Source organism: Centropristis striata, chromosome 6, assembly GCF_030273125.1.
Source record: "Centropristis striata isolate RG_2023a ecotype Rhode Island chromosome 6, C.striata_1.0, whole genome shotgun sequence".
In the NCBI taxonomy this organism is placed as follows: Eukaryota; Metazoa; Chordata; class Actinopteri; order Perciformes; family Serranidae; genus Centropristis; species Centropristis striata.
This window is the reverse complement of record NC_081522.1, coordinates 16,928,153-16,945,519: the sequence shown is the minus strand read 5'-3', so window position 1 is coordinate 16,945,519 and position 17,367 is coordinate 16,928,153. Positions and strand designations below refer to the sequence as shown.

Here is a 17,367-nt window from a genome sequence, read left to right as displayed (position 1 = left end):
CCATCCTGTAAAGTGAAGCTCATATTTTTAGATTTCGAAGAGACTTCATGTTCACAGAATAAAAGTGTAATCCTGACCTGCAGTCTTTAACCAGACGTGATTACTAAGAGCACTCAAGGCTGCTGATTACATTATTCTTAAACCTGCCAGATAGCTGATAAAAGACCATTTTTAGAATTATGACAGTTCCAGCTGACATTTTATTACAAGAGTGGAGTCTGTTCTGTCACAAGAGGGCAGTAACTCTCCACTGGTGCATGGTCCCATTACAAAAGGTCCATCAGCTCCTCAGTTAAATGTAGGTCTACTGTTCGTTTTAATTAATCTACATCTTTTGCAAATAACGTATGTATGTATATTTTTATGTGTTAGGTTTTTGTGCTATATAATTACATTAAAACTATCAAAATGGTCAATACATGAATACATGCACACATCCAGTGACCCCTCAAGACTTCCTATGGTTGTGATGTCACAACTACACTAAATTTAGGTAGAACGTGTTGGTGCACAGACACAGAGAGTGTACATGCAGAAGATGAAAGCTATTAAATGAAGGCTGAGACATAGTATGCATGGCCTGAAGCTTTCCCAGAGGCAAGTCTTTACCCTAATGGAAACGTGCCTTTGACCCCATCAGCGCTTTGCCAGTTTAACTCATGGACAATATAACAGGAGCTGCGATGTTGTAGGGTTACAGCAGATGGCGCTGGAAATATAATGGTGGTGTCTGCTCAGGTGCTTTATAGGTGTTCACTGAAGCACACAGAACAGTTGATGCTGCAAAACAGTAGAAGCTATTAACAACCTCTTCATATGTTTATTTTTTATATAAAATATATAATAACCCAAGTCCGACTGTGGATGTTCCAGTGAAATTATTCAATTATATTCAATTAATCATATTATTATGATTGTGAGGCAGTTATTGCGCCTTTCAGCAAGTGCATACGTCTTGCACATTCATTTTGAAAGCAGTGTGCACCATTTTGCTACAGTTTCTGGGTTGATTGACATTTTTCCTCCTAACAGTACATTTCCTCTTGTTTGGTGGGCAAGTCAGGGGTGTCACCCAACCAGCGACAAAATGTATGTCAAACCCACAATATTAAAAAGATAGTGTGCTTGTGTAGACAAAGTTTTGATAATATTTTGGGGTTCCGTGGCCCCATATTTTACTGGTATGTGTTGTAGCCCAATGATATGAGGCAGTATGACAACTAGTGGACCCAGAAACACTGACCAATGAGAGAAGCAGAGCTTTTTAAGTAGGGGGTCTTAAAAAGACAGGTGTTAAAAAGGAGTGAATACAGTTATATTCAAACACACAGTATGATAAAAAAAAAATGTTCTTTTTGAGCGTTAAAGCATGTTAATGGGTTCTAGTAGAGCCTCAAAATACAAGTATGACCCGAAAATTAGCATAAAAAGTCCCCTTTAAGGCTATTATTCTGCAGTATCTTTAAATCAATGCAATGCTTCCTTACGATGAACCACTTTCACGTTTGCAGAAAATTTGATTTTACAGGACTTTCAACACCTCTTTTCATTTACAAAGTTTCCTAGAACATAAATGTAGCCCTCAAGTAAACTAAACATTTAAACATAAATCTGTCAATGATGACATATTCAAGTTTTGATAATGGGATTGCCTGCTTTGCTGACACATAGCCACTGCTGGTCATTTCTTATCTAGATGTGGTTATATTATATTAGTATCTTTTGGAAAGAAGAGCGTGCATGGTTGAATAGCTGTCCGGGATGTGTAAAAGTTGGCTGTAGGTAGCCTCCCCCCTCAGAGTGTATTGCAGCTTTAAAGAGTCCACAATGCCTTGCGGTGTCCCAGTTCCAATGCGATGTATTTACCAGCAGGAGTAATGAAACGGGGAGAGCAGCATTTTCCGCAGCTTATTGGTGAGACCGCAAAAGACTAGCGCACAGAGAGGACAGAAGCAAACTTTCGGACAGGGGACCAACACGTCAATTGTCTGTTTTTGAAGCCGTCTGTAGCCTTTAATTCAGTTTTTGTCCAGCAGCCAAACGATACTTTGTCGCAGTTGCTTGGAAGTGATTTACTGGGCAATGGTGAAGAAGGACACATTTTGCGGAATTGACGCCTTTACCTGTGTTTTCCCTCTAAACTTCACTTCGGATAGGAAACACTGAGTTGAATCCTATTTGCGCCACAAAGGTAAGACCATTACACGGACCTAATAATAGAAGAATGTGCTGCAGCTGAGCCCGCTGTAGTTGTGAGGCTGAGATAACGGAAACATTTCTGTAGCAGAATAGTTGGGCTACTCTCTGAGCCCACTACAGCCCATTATCGCCATTTCTCCAGCTTCGTCCCATTCGACACCAACAATATGAGGCAGAGGTGCAGTGTTATGTAGTATGATGATAATGTAGTATGTCTCTCAGGATGCAAAGCGCCGACATATAAAGCTAATACTGCTTTTAATTGGGTCTCATCGGTTAGTATGTGAAATAAGACCAGTTATAATAACTGTAGCTGTTCTGGTACGATTCCGACTTAATTATCTTGCAGTGGGCTATTATTATCTTTACTTAAGAATGTTGCATTTGCTATTTTCTCAATGTTGTTTGTCATGGGGGACAGCATCTATGAATATAATGAGCTGTTATGGTTTCAAAAATATTTATACATCAGTCATTATAACAGAATCTATGTATAAAATCTATCTAAAGTCAAAGTGCTCTACACTACTTACAAACATACACCAGGTGTAGCAGAGCCAACCTGTGGAGTTGTTGCACTCAGCCATGGTTTTATGTCTACTGTCTTGTGCTTTGTGTTCTTCAAGGATTGAATTTAGTCTAGAAATAGTATCATGTAATTCAGTGGTCTGCTGTATTTGATAATGTCACAGCACCATGAAGACCAGGCTGCAAAGAACTACCTACAGGCTGGAAAAATAAATAAGTTTTGCCACTTTTTGTGTGTGGCTGCCATTTCAGCTGCTGCTGTGAAAACCATTTGTGTTCTATAAATGCATATGTGATTCAGCACCAGATGATGTTTTACAAACCACTGTAACATGTAAACCTTGGCTCGAGGCCTCTTGTTGCCCCGCTGTGCCTCTGCCCCGGTTGCAGGAGCCTGCTGCCTGCCCGGCTCACTCTTCAAAGCTGCCTGGTGAGCAGTGAATATGGCAAGGGAACAAAGGCGGCATTATTGCTGGCCGAACGTGCCATCCAGATGTTCAGGATCCAGCCAGCACTGACCTCCCAAATGGGGGAGGCCACTCCAGCGCCTAATAGCTTAATGTCAGCCAGGCAGAGAGAGAAGGAGGGAGGCTTGTTTCAGGCCAGGGGCCACTGGAGAGCTCTCAGGAGCTGAGGGTGTTGCCTGTAGCGTGACTGGTTGTGGGTTTAATCCCTAACACCCAGATCTCCAAATTGGAGCTGGAACTAAAATCTGGATGTGTAAAGTGCTGAAAAAGGCCTCTTTCGTTGTGTACGGCTTGGGGTTACTTTGGTGCTGTAGGTAGTTGGGCTACAACACACTTTAAAAAGATGCTGAATTAAAACATGTTCCTTCTTGCTAATAAATGTTGCAACTGCCTTTTAGCACCTGATTAAGTGGTGGTACAATGTCACCTTTAATTGCTTAATAATTAACTGCCATCTATATTGCAGCCATCAGGTCTTGTCATTGTATAAAGGCTAATTAATCCAAGACACTAAATTAACTGAGTGGAGGAAATTTCCGGAACCAAATAAAAACCTTGAGAAACTTTGCTAAGGATTTCAACTTTTCAGATTGTTGCTCACACATCCGCTGGTATTTTAACTGTTATCCAGTATAAATATGCTTTTAGAACGGATGCAGTTCGCTGAAGTGTCATCGCATAGCTGTGGCCATCAAGATCACAGAGCATACAGACTCGTAGCTTTCTTGTCTCTTAGTCATGGCCCGTTGCATTCTCACAGCCCAGGAATGCATACCCTGGATGTTATCAGTTTCCACTCTGCAGGACCAAGGCCTGTCTCTGGCAACAGTCTTTGCCCTGCTCTGTAATGTTTACATCTGCAGAGGGTATTGTATACACTCCGTGCTGGCATACTGATGACGAGGAGCTTCTTTATCTGCTTCCCACTGTAAGATCCTTAACTTTTAACCACAGCAGCAGGGCTTAACAATAAGGATTGCCTGATCGCCCCAGGCAAGTAAGATGCTACGTCGAGGAAGTAAATGTATCCGGTAAAAAAAATAATTAAACGCACTGTTTTCTTTTAGAACCGGTGATGGAAGTGAGTGAGTCATCTAACGTCTGAGTCATCTCCAGCCTTATCATCTCCATTGAGAGTTGCACATGCGCAGTACCAATGGTGGCGGGTAAAAAAGTTTAAGGGTAACAAAGTTTTAATTCAATTAGAAGTAAAACAATTTGTATTGAGGCAACTAAAACTGGCTTTGGGCAAGTAGAATCTGGGTACCTTGAACCCTGCAGGGGTTCGACCTTGTCAGCATTTCTTACATTTATGTTTTACTGTTGCCTTCCTAATGTGTTCTAGGCTTGGAGATTATAGCAAGCTATAGCACTCGATGACAATCTGGAGCAATTGAAAACAAGGATATTTCTCCAGTTAGTTCCAACCAATTCACCATCAGTGCCTCCACAATAAACCAGCGTCTGTCTTTGGCTGCTCAGTGAGATCTATTTCACAACAGATCTGTTACCAATTACAGAAGAGTATAAATTGCTAGTAATTACATGTTGCCCTGCTGGGAGTGCAATTTGAATTAAAGTTTGGTTAGCAATAGGCAAGAAGGTTTAAGTGCTAGAACAGATTGCTGTCGCTTCAGTCTGCAAGAAGTGTCCCATTGTCTTTAATTAACAGCAGCGTGGGGGAGTTCTGCATGTCAGAAACTTTCTGTAATAAATAAATTACTCATTTTAATTAGTCAGTGGATATAAATTCCTTCAAACTTACAATGCCTTAGTGAACAATGGCTAGAAAACTTGGACAGGAACCAGGGTGCAATGGTGTTGATTCGTGGAGGTAGTACTTGGAATGTTCTTGTTTTCCTGTGAGATCATTTTTCTCCACTTGGTACGGTTGCTGCCCTGCAGGCTTTCTCCTGAGTCGAGTTCCGTCTTTTTTTTGTTTTAATGTAATGAATGCCCATTTTGTTTTTCTCAAAGACCCCCTTGTTCAGCAAACCGCTAAACTGTATGATACTCGGGCCACTTTCTGATGCTTGACAGACTTTAATTCTCCAAAAGGAGCAGTGCGGTTTTTAAGCTCCTACAGTAGAAATTCTCATAGTAACCGTGTTTCTTCATGATGCATGTTTCAGCCATGTGTTGGTCGTGATGAAACACCCACAGGAGCATATGGTAGGTTGTTTACACCAGCAGCCAGTTGAAGCTCTTTTCCTGCCAGCTCTGTGAGCTCCTGTAGGCCTGGAGAATTGTCACCAGCAGCCTGCTCAGTGCTGCTCACACACCTCACTGCTCTGAGAGGAATGCATCTTGAGTCAATGCTACTGAACTGGACTGAAAGCAAATGTGCTCTGGAGTCCTGAGAAGTTTGATGTTTTGCTGCAGTTGATTATCTCTCAACTGAGCTCGAATAGAATTCACAAGAATTTAAGCCCTCCTTTGCCCCTCTGGCATAAGATGAGCTGCACAAATCAGGGAGCGGGCATCTCCCCAGGCCAGAGGAATGGAGCTTGCAGAGCTCAGGATGGCACTCTGCCCCACACCGCTGTGCCTGTATCATCAGTTGGGCTTTCTGGGTTAATGTTAATGAATGTAAAATGTTACGAGTCTGGACCAGATCAAGTGACATTTATAAATGCCCCTCTGAGTCTTGTTGAGATTGTGCAAGGAAGAATAAGCCATTTTGCTTTGTCTTTACTGCACATGAAATCTTTTGTTTTGTCTTTTTGGTGTTTTGTTTGTTTGCTTTTGTGGACAAAAAATTTTTTTTTATTTTTTTTTATACGATTGTTAATGCCAAAGCATTATCCAGTCATCCTTGTAAATCCGTCAGATTTGATGTTGTTATAGGAAGTATTTTTACAGCACTTTCCCCTTCCCCCTCCAGTCTATCCAAACCTCCTCCGAGGCTGATCCACTATGCCTGCTTTGCATCAAGACCCACTCAGTCCCTATTCCTGTTTCCACATCCCCCTGGAAATGGGGTTAAACAAAATGGTGACAGTGTTTTGGGTCACTGCAGAAAAATCTCACTGTGTGTAAGCTTGTGTGTGACTATTTTCCTGTTCCTCTCCATCCTTCAGCCCTTAATGCCATTTAAGGGCTGTCTGAATGAAGGACAAAAGCACTTTCCAACTGGCTGTGAATACACCAAGAATAGAGTGATCAAGAGTCCAAAGGTGACACTCACGTATGTACAAATACACAGTGGAAGGTATTGGATTAATAAAAAATCACACACACACAGAGTGCATTTGTGCACATAGTACCCACTTAAATCTGAGTCCCTAAAGCCTACCAGATGTTATGTTTTGTTTGGGCTAAAATGATTAGTAGATTAATTGGTTAGCAAAAGACTGAAAATTAAAAAAAAAAACTTTCCTCTATTAATCATATTAGTAGTCATTTAACAACTGAAAATGCCAAACTTCCTATTTTTGCTTCTCAAATGCTGCTCTCCTCAGTTGTATGTCACGATTTAGGCTTTAGGACAGTTGGGCTTTAGAAACCCATGATGGGTATTTTAACATTTTTATAAAGTAAACCATCAGTCAACAGAAATATATATGATAGAATAATCAATAGTGAAAATAGCCATATCTTTGTCTAACTCTACAAATGTTGCCTTGCAGCACATAATGTCTTTACCATATTTATAAAAGCAATTGGAGGTGTGTAGGACAGGCTGGTGTGAATGACTTTTTGAACATGTATGGGGACTATGTGGGCTGGGGGAGGTGTAATTGGCAGGGAGTTGGCGAACAAAAGAACCTTTTGACTCAGTAGTGTAGGTGCAGTGAAGGTTAGATCCACGGAGAGTGATACAGATCTGCGGACATGCCATTCATTCTCTCTCGTACTCTGTCCTTGACGAAAGGTTTGAAGGCTCCCTCCCTCTAGATGGGTATTTGATATACTGCGTTGTGTCAGTGACGTTAAAACATGTTTTTAAAATGTGCTTTGTAAATCCGATCATGTAATAGGTAATTTTGCTGTGAATCTTCAGCAATCCGTTAGTTGCGATCACATCAAAGCAAACGTTATTAAAACAGCACATCTCTAATATGTTGTTAAAGGAATACTTCACCTTTTAAAATTAACATTTATATATCAATTCCTTACACCGTGTTACCTTGAACTCTTAAATAAAACTTTTTTTTTTCCTACATGCCTCCGTGATGAACAGAAAATCCAAAAACAGAGTAAATCCCTGATGAAATTAAGTAATCATGGGCCGTGTTTAACAACAGCAAAACTATATTGAAGCATCCATTTATCAAATCTCCCACAACTCGTGCAAATATAATTCAAGTCTCATTTATCCAGTCATATGCTCGCTGCTTTCCAAACACATGCATTTTCTTCAAGAGTTCAAGCAAGCATGGGATGAGTAATTGACATACAAATGGTTATTTTAAGGGTGAAGTATTCTGTTAAATTTGTACTTGTATTGTTATACTATTGACTATTCTAATTACCCTGTAGGGGATGAAGGACATAACTATTTTAAATGTGTTACTCAGCAGTGGAAAAAAAACTGACATTAAAAACAAAATCCTACTCTTGTCCCTCGTGTTGTGATTCATCTGGCTCTCCCTTTTTTCCTTTTAATTACATTTTCAAGCCTTCTCTGTTTCACTCTCTGTTCCTGTCCTCTCTGTGTCACTGAGTCAATATTCCTGCTCTGTCTTCGCTGCTTCCATGTAATTCTCTGTACAAAAGCAGGAACTGGGCTTGGGAATGTCTCCTGGCAGACTCTTCCTGCACCCCCAACAGACATGTACCTATTCATAGAGAAGAACAAAAAAACAGTGTTATGGCCAGCTGGTCTTGGCATGCCTGGCTGTACGGGTCCTCTCAACTGGACTATGCTTTTACCATGAGCTGCTGCTAGGACAGACTTTACCTTCCTTTTTTTGCTTATTTGACAGCCTGTGTTAGAAGGTATTACCACAGGTGGAAGTGTTAGTACTTGTCTGTCTGTTAAGACTTTGTCCTTTAAGGCGACAGAACGTTTTAACCATGGCCTTAAGCACATCCGGACTCACCGCTTCCTGTTTTCCCCTGTGTTTCCTCCCCAGTGAAGTAGCCAGAGGGGCTTCAGCTGCCCTGCACCACTGGAGCCTTCAATAATGTCGGGGCCAACACACCACAACCGGCCCCATTGCTTCTGACCCAACATGGAGCTCAAGGTCTGGGTGGATGGAGTCCAGAGGGTCGTCTGTGGGGTCACTGAAGCAACCACCTGCCAGGAAGTAGTGATTGCTCTGGCACAGGCCATAGGTAGATCATTCTCTACACCACATGCACACGTCAACAATGATCAGCATTTCTTTTTTAACTTGGTTATTCCGAGTCTTGTTAAAAGGGTTTTCTGCATCGCACTGATGGTGAAATTCAGACAAGCATTTGATAAGAAAAGAGTGCAGACCATCAAGGCTGCAAGTGCAAAACAGCTGAAGGCTTTTGCATTGAATGTATTTTTAAGCATTCATCAGCGTAGGTTGTCACAATCCCAGAGTTTTAGATACAATACTTGTATACAAAAGCAATACTCAATACCTCTTTTAGTACAAAAACAATGCAATACAAAAAAGGAAAAAAGAGAGTCTGAAAAATTATTTTTTTCTTATTTTTTCATAAGTAACCATCTGCACACATGCTGTCACACAAAAAAGTCACTGATTACATGCAAATAGTTAATTTATTCCCCATTGTTTCTTTTGTGCACCCTTGGGTTGAAAATCTGATGATAGATGTTTAACTTAGCTTCAATACTTTCTATACGACTGAATGTAATGAATGGAGATTGTATTATTTTAAAACTGTGCTTTTTACAACCTCATCACCAAGAAACAACTGTAATATGACTTTAGGTTTCTACAAACTGCCTTTTGTTAACTGAAAATAAGTAGTTATGAAGTAAACAAGCTATTGAGTCTCTTGCCTACAAGTGAAGCTCATGCTGGGTTACAGTGGGTCATAGTCAGAGGCTTTCTTGGTACTTTCTTGGATCTAAGCACCCCCCTTTCCCATATGGCTCCTTCAGGAACGGGGGCACTTGAGCAGACTGTATTGACATCACTTCCCACAAAGCGCAGGGTAGGAGGAGGGAAAGTCTGACTCATCTCTCGGTCTCCTGCCAAACTGAGAAAGCAGCACTTCTGAGCCCCCTGCACTGCCTTTTTTAAAAATTAAAAACATATACACCATGTTAAATGATCAAACATCAATATTGATTTAGTACTTTGGCTTTTAACAAGTGTTTCTGTCTACACACTGCTTCAAGTGTTGTGTCAAGGTTTCCACTAAACACTGTCACAATTTGTCTTTTATAAACATTTAATCAAATATAATGTGTTGCACATAGTGCTGAACCCACTGAGAAACAAACAACGCTGCAGCTCTTTGTAGCTTTTAGTCTCTCAGCTGATTGGTCTGTTTTCCAGCCTTCATTTTTACTTTATGGTTGAGACTTAAAACTCTCATCTCACTTATAGAAACACTGTGAGCTGTTTTCAGAAACCACACTCAGACAAGCTGGTTATAGTATGAATGTGTCAGTTGTTAAATTGCCAGACACATGACTCCAACATGATGATGATGCTTCTATGTATCTACAAAATGTTTAAGAATTGTTGTGAACATTTTATTGTAACAGTTCGATAAGATTACAATATATCATGACTGCATTTCTTTGAGTTTGTTTGGGTCTTTTACACATTTTTGGGGAAGAACTGTTAAAAACGGCTTTAAATAAAAGTTAAAATCCTCAAATTGGCTACCAGCATGGAAATCAGTTACAAGTATTGTTATTAATGTATGTTCTGCTATTGTGTTTTTTCACAGGTCGGACTGGGAGATACACTCTGGTAGAAAAATGGCGGGACACCGAGCGTCACTTAGCCCCTCATGAGAGCCCTGTGGCCTCTCTGAACACCTGGGGGCAGTATGCTGGGGACGTCCAGCTAATCCTGCATCGCACAGGCCCCTCCCTGACTGAACGACCCCCCTCAGAAGGACCCCCTCTCAGGGGGCCTGAACGTGGGCTGCATCGGCAGAGCCTCCCTCCCCTTGCAAAGCTCCGTCATCCCAATGACCGCTCCCTCCGCCGCCGCGAACCCCGCCGCAAGTCTCTGACGTTCACCGGTGCACCCAGAGGCCTTCGGGAGATACTGAGCGGAGGTAAAATCGTCGAGGCCGACGCTAAACGGAGACTGCTCCTGGGAAATGGTGGTGGGAATCACCACCACGCAGGGCCAACCATCGGGACCGCATCGCCCGGCCTGTGGGCCTGTCGCATGGAAGATCTGGTCAGACTGGTCGGTATACAGAGAGAGACTCTCAATGTGCTGGAGAAAAAGCTGGAGTCATATGAGGCTGAGCTCCAAGGCTGGGCTGAAGGGCGAGGGGGGCGAGGTGGAGGGTGCATTGGGGACCCCATTGGAGGAGGTGGGCTGATAGAGGAGATCCTGAGGCTGGAGAAGCATCTGAGGAAGAATGATGTTGAGATGGAGGAGGAGGAGTTTTGGGCCACTGAGCTGCAGATTGAGCTGGAGAGTGAGAGACAGCTGGAGGAAAGACTGCAAGAGCTTAGAGGACGCCTGCAGGGCTGTGAAGTAGAGATTGAAGAAAAGCTGGCAATGGTACAGGTGTGCTATGTGTGGGAGATTTTGGGGATATTGAGGGAAAAGATTTTTTAAAAACCCCAGCTAAGAATCAAAGTATGTGCTTTCCTGCTTTTCCATAACGGTTCTATGCATCTCTTTGTCTCATCAGGGTGTAGAGGCAGGCCTGGAAGAGGAGCGGCTGCAGAGGGAGCGGCAGGAGACCCAGTGGGTCAGTGAGGCAGAGGCTCGGTCTCAGGTGCTCAGGGTCAAAGCAGAACTGAAAGCCCAGGAGAGACAGGCTGTGCAGCTAGAGAGTAGCTGCAGAGCTGTGGACAGGTCACTTGGACAAAGCAGCAAGAAACTGCAGGTGAGACATATGCATGTATTTCACTGCTTTTTTTTCGCTGCTCTGAAGGTTTTTTTGTTTTTTTGTTGCTATACCAAAATATTGCTGCAGTGTGGTGTTGTTATTAGGGAGACCATCCATCAGTAAGAATGCATTTAAGCATATTTAAGCATCTGTCCAGCAGAATCGTCCCCTGCTGTCTTGCTGATTCCTTTTTTTACACATCAAAGTCTGTTTACAGATCATGGGGATATGTATAAACAAGTTATATTAAGCCTTCTGTGGATACACAGAGCTGAGTGAAATGTGAGAAATTGATTCAAGTGCTGTCACTTTGATGTCAATTTCACTGAGATTGACTTGGAGGTTTAAAGTAACATTGCTAGTGTATGGACATCAAAATACTAAAAATCAGTCTCATATCATCTGTTAATGTCAGTTTCAAGCTGTTTGTAATGCTCTCATGTTTCCTCCAGACTCACTCTTCTCATGCTGTTTCTTTGAAGGACATGCAGCACGAGCTGGAACAGCTGACCAAGGAGCTGAGGCAGGTTAATCTGCAGCAGTTCATCAAGCAGACCGGCACCAAGGTCACAGTGCTGCCGGCTGAACCCACTGAGGATGAAAGTACTCCCAACAGTCATGGAATAGGTAATATCCTTTTCTTATTAACATTAAAGGGTGTTGGATTTTTTTCCCTTTTGATGAATATGCTTTGGGGTTAAAGTTTCGATTCATGCTTCAAATTAAAGCTGTTTGGTTAGACTAATGTGTCTTGATTTGTAAAGAAAAACAGATCATTGGTTTTACGCCCTGAAAACTGTCATTCATATTTTCAAATTATTTCTTAAAAAAAGATGGTGCGTGGTATATAGTAATTTATTTAAAATGTAATGAATAAATATACACTTATTTCAAAAATCAATTGACAAATTATAAGAGCAAAAAGAAAGAGAAGGTGGCCGAAGGGAACTCCACAACAACAGTTTAAGTTTCCTCACCTGCAACAAGTCACAAGGATCCTGGGGTTGCCTGTGTCAGCGCTTGTTCCCAGTCAGATCTTTTCATTTTGATGCCTGCAAATATGTTCTGCAATATTTTATCACATTGCCTGTAGTGGTATTTGGCACCCGTGTGTAGCATTGCCTCCAAACTTTTTGGTCAAGGACACACTTGCCAACCCTGCTTTTATGTTCAATGATAGAAATTGAAAGTTCCGTTAAACCAATATTTCATTTATAATTGATATTGTGACCCTCCTACTTCAAATATAAGATCACATGTAGTGTTATGTATGCCGAGGTGTTTCTCGCAGTTAAATGAACTGACAAGAAGGAAACTGACCTTGTGGGTATATTTTATAATTGGTGACACAGGGGTCAGTTCAGTCTAACTTCTCTGACCTGACTCAAGACAGAAATTATAACGTAACTGTATGTCAAAGGGCCTGCTGTCTGAGGATAAATGCTGCTTTTTTGGTTGCCATTCACACAGGCGACACAAGTGCAGTCGGTCTTTGAGTTGGCCTGTGCATTAGTAAAGTCATTCTGTTCCATCAAGGCACTCATTATTTTTCTACCTCATGTCTTGACAGCCTGCTGAGAGAAAATGACTCAGCTTAGTACTTGTGTGTGTGTGTGTGTGTGTGTGTGTGTGTGTGTGTGTGTGTGTGTGTATGTGTGTGTGTGTGTGGTGTGTGTTGTGTGTGTGTGTGTGTGTGAGATAGAGAATATGGGGAGGGGGTAGTGGAGAGAACAGTATTAGTTTTTACCCACTCTAGTGGCAATTAGTCTCCATGCCAACAGCTGCCTGGATACAGGCAGACCTGGCGTCATTCATTCACCCTACTTTCTCCGTCTATCCCTCACGCCTTCTATCACGCAGTCACTCGATCACATGCTCAGCAGTTTCTGTGATGGGCTCATTGGACCAAAGCTCTGTCGTCCTGAAGTAGACAGGCAGAGAGCTGACACATAAACAGAGAGCACTGAATAATGGGAGAGCTGCCACAATAAAACACAGGCAATCCACATAAATTTTTCGGCCATCTGGTTATTAAAAACATTAGTGATATAATTACTAATCGTAATTAACTGACTTTTAGGAGCAAGTCTGAGGTGAAACTAAAGCGGTGCATTCTGTGTTGTGACCAGGATCATGTAATTGGCTTAGAAGCAAAGAACTGGATATCCAACTTGAAAAACAAAGTTCATAGGCAGAAACTAAATGGACAAAGTAAAAGAAGCCTGCAAGAACAAAAATGAATGCATATGTATAAGCATAGACTTTAAGTTTAACCTCCCACCACATCTATGAATAATTTAGTATTCCATATGCCCACTGCCTTAAAAGTCATGTTAATGAAAAATGCATTTTTGTGTAAATGCTGCATATTGGATTTCATGTTGCACTTGGATTTGGAAAAAAACCCGACATCCAGTCTTCTCCTAAATGAATCACATTGTCGTGTGAAACATGGATATGTGCATAACCTGAGTGTCTCACTTATCTGAACAGCCCAGATATTTTTGTGATTTGCGCGATATGTCCTCGTACTCATCGTTCAGAGCAGAAGGTTTCTTTATTAATTAAACCATGATGGATTTTAATTATGAAAAGTAATGGACAGAGTGTTCACGTCCTTCTAGTAACCTTCCAGTTCATGTGTGTAAAATATCAGCAAGTGCTTCTGTGCCTGGCCTTAAAATTCACTGCATTGGGTGATTCTCTGCACGGCTCAGTGCTGCCCCCTGGTGGCAGAGATCTCATGTAGCATCCACCAGGCAAACCTTTAAAACAAACCTTTAATTAGAGAGTTTCTCATTTTTAGGGCAAATAGTTTGAATCTTCGAACCTCCATAAGGTTGATATTCAATTAAGAATGCCGTGCAGTTCTTTTTTTATCTATGTCAAGTCATTCTGTTTAAACCTCTTATTTCTGCACAGTTACAGTTAATGGTTATACTCCACTAATATTATTAGTATTATACTATTTGTAGATTCCAGTCTTGGAAGAAATGTCTACATCCCTGTGATCCAAATATTTCCAATAATTCCAAAGCATCCAAAAGTCAAAATGTATTGGGGAAAAAAAATAGATGAAATAATTTACAAAAAAATGTATCGGACAAAATATGCTCATTACAGTCAAAAAACACTTGCTATTGCTGCACTCAAAAAGAGGCGATCTAGCAGCAATCTAATAACATCTTCATTCAGATTTCAAGAAAAAAGGTTGATTTCAAGAAAAATGACTCATTCATGTAATCCCATGAATCACTTTATTCAAATTGGGGATTTTGTTAAAGAATTTTTTTAGGATGATAATGTCATAAAATTTGATGTATTAAATTTGATATAAAATATACAGCCATACTCATTTTCTCTCTGTCATGTGTTTTTTCTTTCTCAGATTTAGTTCCCCTGTCTGGCTCCCTGAAGCGTCCAGTGTCCTCGCACTCGATGTCCAGTCACCTCCGAGTGCTGCACAGCCCTCTCACTTCTGGCCTGAACCCTGAGGGGATCTACGTTTGAGACGGCTCTGCTCAATGAGAACACTGCACGTCTCCCTTCCAGAGCCCAATTTAACCCCAGAACACATGTGTAAGTGGATATCTTTGTACAGGATACCTCAGTAGCACACTACTATGCACTGTTGTCTCAATTACCTGAAGGCAACCTCGAGTGTGAAGACTCAAATAGTGAAGGAACAACGTTGATCTTTGAATCGAGGTCATGGAGCACTTGTTGAGACTGAAAGATGATTTGAGAGCTTGATGAAAAACCACAGAAGCAGCACCATATGTCATGGTGCACTGAAAGTATTCTGACTTTCTGAACATCAGGCTGTTGTGGACTTCCTTTATGAACATATCCACTTAAAGTACTTTTAATCTCACTTTAGTACCTGCTGAATGATTTGTATTGTTTTCTCACTAGCATCATGATTCAAAACTATTGCCTTTTGAACAGTATTCTTGGGAATCTTGGTATGTGAATCTATGAACTATATCTCTAAAATCATATGTAATTTCTGCAGTGAATACATTTTACCCAGCATAATGACTGGTTCTTAACTAAGTAATGAAGGATCCACTTGTGTCTATAGTGTCTAGAATCTTATCGTTTTGCATATCAGAATTTATTCCAATAGTCTGTTCATGTTAAAACTATGCACAAATGGTTAATAGTTTTGTTACTGAAGAATGTTTGTCTGTATGTACCAAAATGATGGCTTACTGTAAATATGTTTTCTTACTTTTCAGCTTTATTTAGTGAATTATTATATTTTATTACAAAGCGGTGCATTCACGGTTACAAAATGCAGAGCCCTCATTCCCGCAGTAAAATCTGCATAATGAAACAGTGTTAATTACCCTCTTAAGCTGATTTTTGTTGTTAAGATGACTACACAGTATATTTTTGCCAAATGTATTATGCTTGTTTTTCCTGTAAGGATCGGTGGCCAAAGATTAGCAGGTCTTGTTGCATGATTGTGATGTTAATATAGCCATATGTGGATGTGCAGAACACCAACAGTACACTAAATCAGTTAGTCAAATCTAAAAATGGCGGCATGTAATAATACAATGGATAACTATAGCTACAGTGTGTGTGAGAGTGTGAGTCAGCGACTTAAGAAACTAGTGTGTGTGCGTGTGCCGCAGAGTCAAAATAGCCAAGGTATGAAGCCCCTCTTAGGTTGTAGATCCGCTGCTAATCACATCAAAGTGCCTTATATTCATTCCACAGTTGGTGTGTCAAATAATGTACAGTAAAGCTTTAGTAGAGACATCGGAGCAATGACCATAGTCAATTTAGATCAGATGTTGCCAGATGTATTGGTGCCACATCGGTGCACAGAGAGAAATGGCAATAGCACAGCATCAAAGAGAAAACTATACTTATGTTTTATCTGTCAGTATTTTGTAGAAATGTCAATGGAAATAACATTATCGACCGTGCTTTCCACTCTGCTCCTGTATTATTGTCACTATAATACTATGTGCTGTAAAATGCATTCACATTTAATCTGATTTATTTCATCATGCAACATGTACTGTATACTGTAGTCACCAGTTTAGATCAGTACTGTCACCCAGGAATAAATAGTTGGTGTAATGCAGAAGAGAAATCCACCCTGTAATCTTCACAAAAACACAACAGAATACATCATCACTCCAGTGTCTCTGCTTTCATTTAAAGGGGAGACCTGTTTTGAAATTCCTAGGTATAAGCTAATCTATGATAGTCTATATATTAGGGTGGATTTTCCCTTTAAGAAACCACTTGCGTGCATTTTCCACCCTGGGATGAGACGTAGCTGTGGTCACTGTTTACAACCGTATATGTTCTAGAGAACTGTAAGATGTCGACTGTATATAACCTGTTTTTATTTTTTCTTGCCTTAATATACTGCAAAGTGTTGACAGATGTATGGCTGTAACTGGCTGCTGATATGACATGGATTGCATGATTCAATAAACCATCTGACTTAATAAGTTGTGTCCCTACTGGTGCTAATGGTAACTACAGGGTTCATACAATTATGCTTAATTTTAAAGGTTTAGAATATGCTCGAATTTAAATATTTACTTAAAAATGTTTACATTTCAGCATAATCTAGTGTTTGAACGAGCACTCATATAAACAAAAAATCATTTAATATTTGAAATGAAATTATCTCACCACACTTATTCAAAATGATATGAAAATTATATATATATATATATATATGTGTGTGTGTGTGTATATATGTGTATGTATATATATATATAATCAAAGTAAACAAACAGCTAGTAAAATAAACAACATGACGAGGCATTGATTGCTGTGGGTAAAAAATGTATTCTGTAAATTTAATTTTTTTGCTATTGCATTTGTAGCAACAATTTAGATGTGATAAAGACTGAGAATCTGTAAATATTTTGTTTATACCCTTGAAAGTGCTTGTAAAGGTCTTGACTGTGGCTGGAAATGAGAGACAATTTACACTGTATTGTACAATATGTGCTCTACGTGTTTTCATGGTTTTCACCAGTAGATGGAGACATTTACTCAGTAATGGTAGAAACCTTGCTTAACATGGCTAGAAGAGAAGTAAAAGAAAAGCAAGTTTTTCCCACTGAGGAATGAATGTCAGTGTATAAAATGCATTTCCATGCATATTAACGAACACTGCTGGTTCACTTCATGGGAGGTTTATAAGCATCTGGTAAAA

At 40.4% G+C, this 17,367-nt stretch overlaps 1 protein-coding gene across 2 annotated transcripts; it reads left to right on the top strand.

Moving 5' to 3' along the window:
- Positions 1-1,870: 1,870 nt before the first annotated feature.
- On the top strand, positions 1,871-16,648 carry LOC131973583 (ras association domain-containing protein 8). 2 transcript variants are annotated; one of them, XM_059335614.1, is made up of 6 exons: positions 1,871-2,191; positions 8,273-8,474; positions 10,041-10,837; positions 10,971-11,168; positions 11,654-11,798; positions 14,560-16,648. In XM_059335614.1, exons 2-6 carry the CDS (start codon positions 8,372-8,374, stop codon positions 14,679-14,681), a joined length of 1,365 nt encoding a protein of 454 aa, XP_059191597.1. In that variant the 5' UTR covers positions 1,871-2,191; positions 8,273-8,371; the 3' UTR covers positions 14,682-16,648. The 2 variants fall into 2 exon arrangements, with proteins under 2 accessions (XP_059191597.1, XP_059191595.1); XM_059335612.1 differs by having other exon boundaries at positions 10,041-10,843.
- The last annotated feature ends 719 nt before the right edge of the window (positions 16,649-17,367 follow it).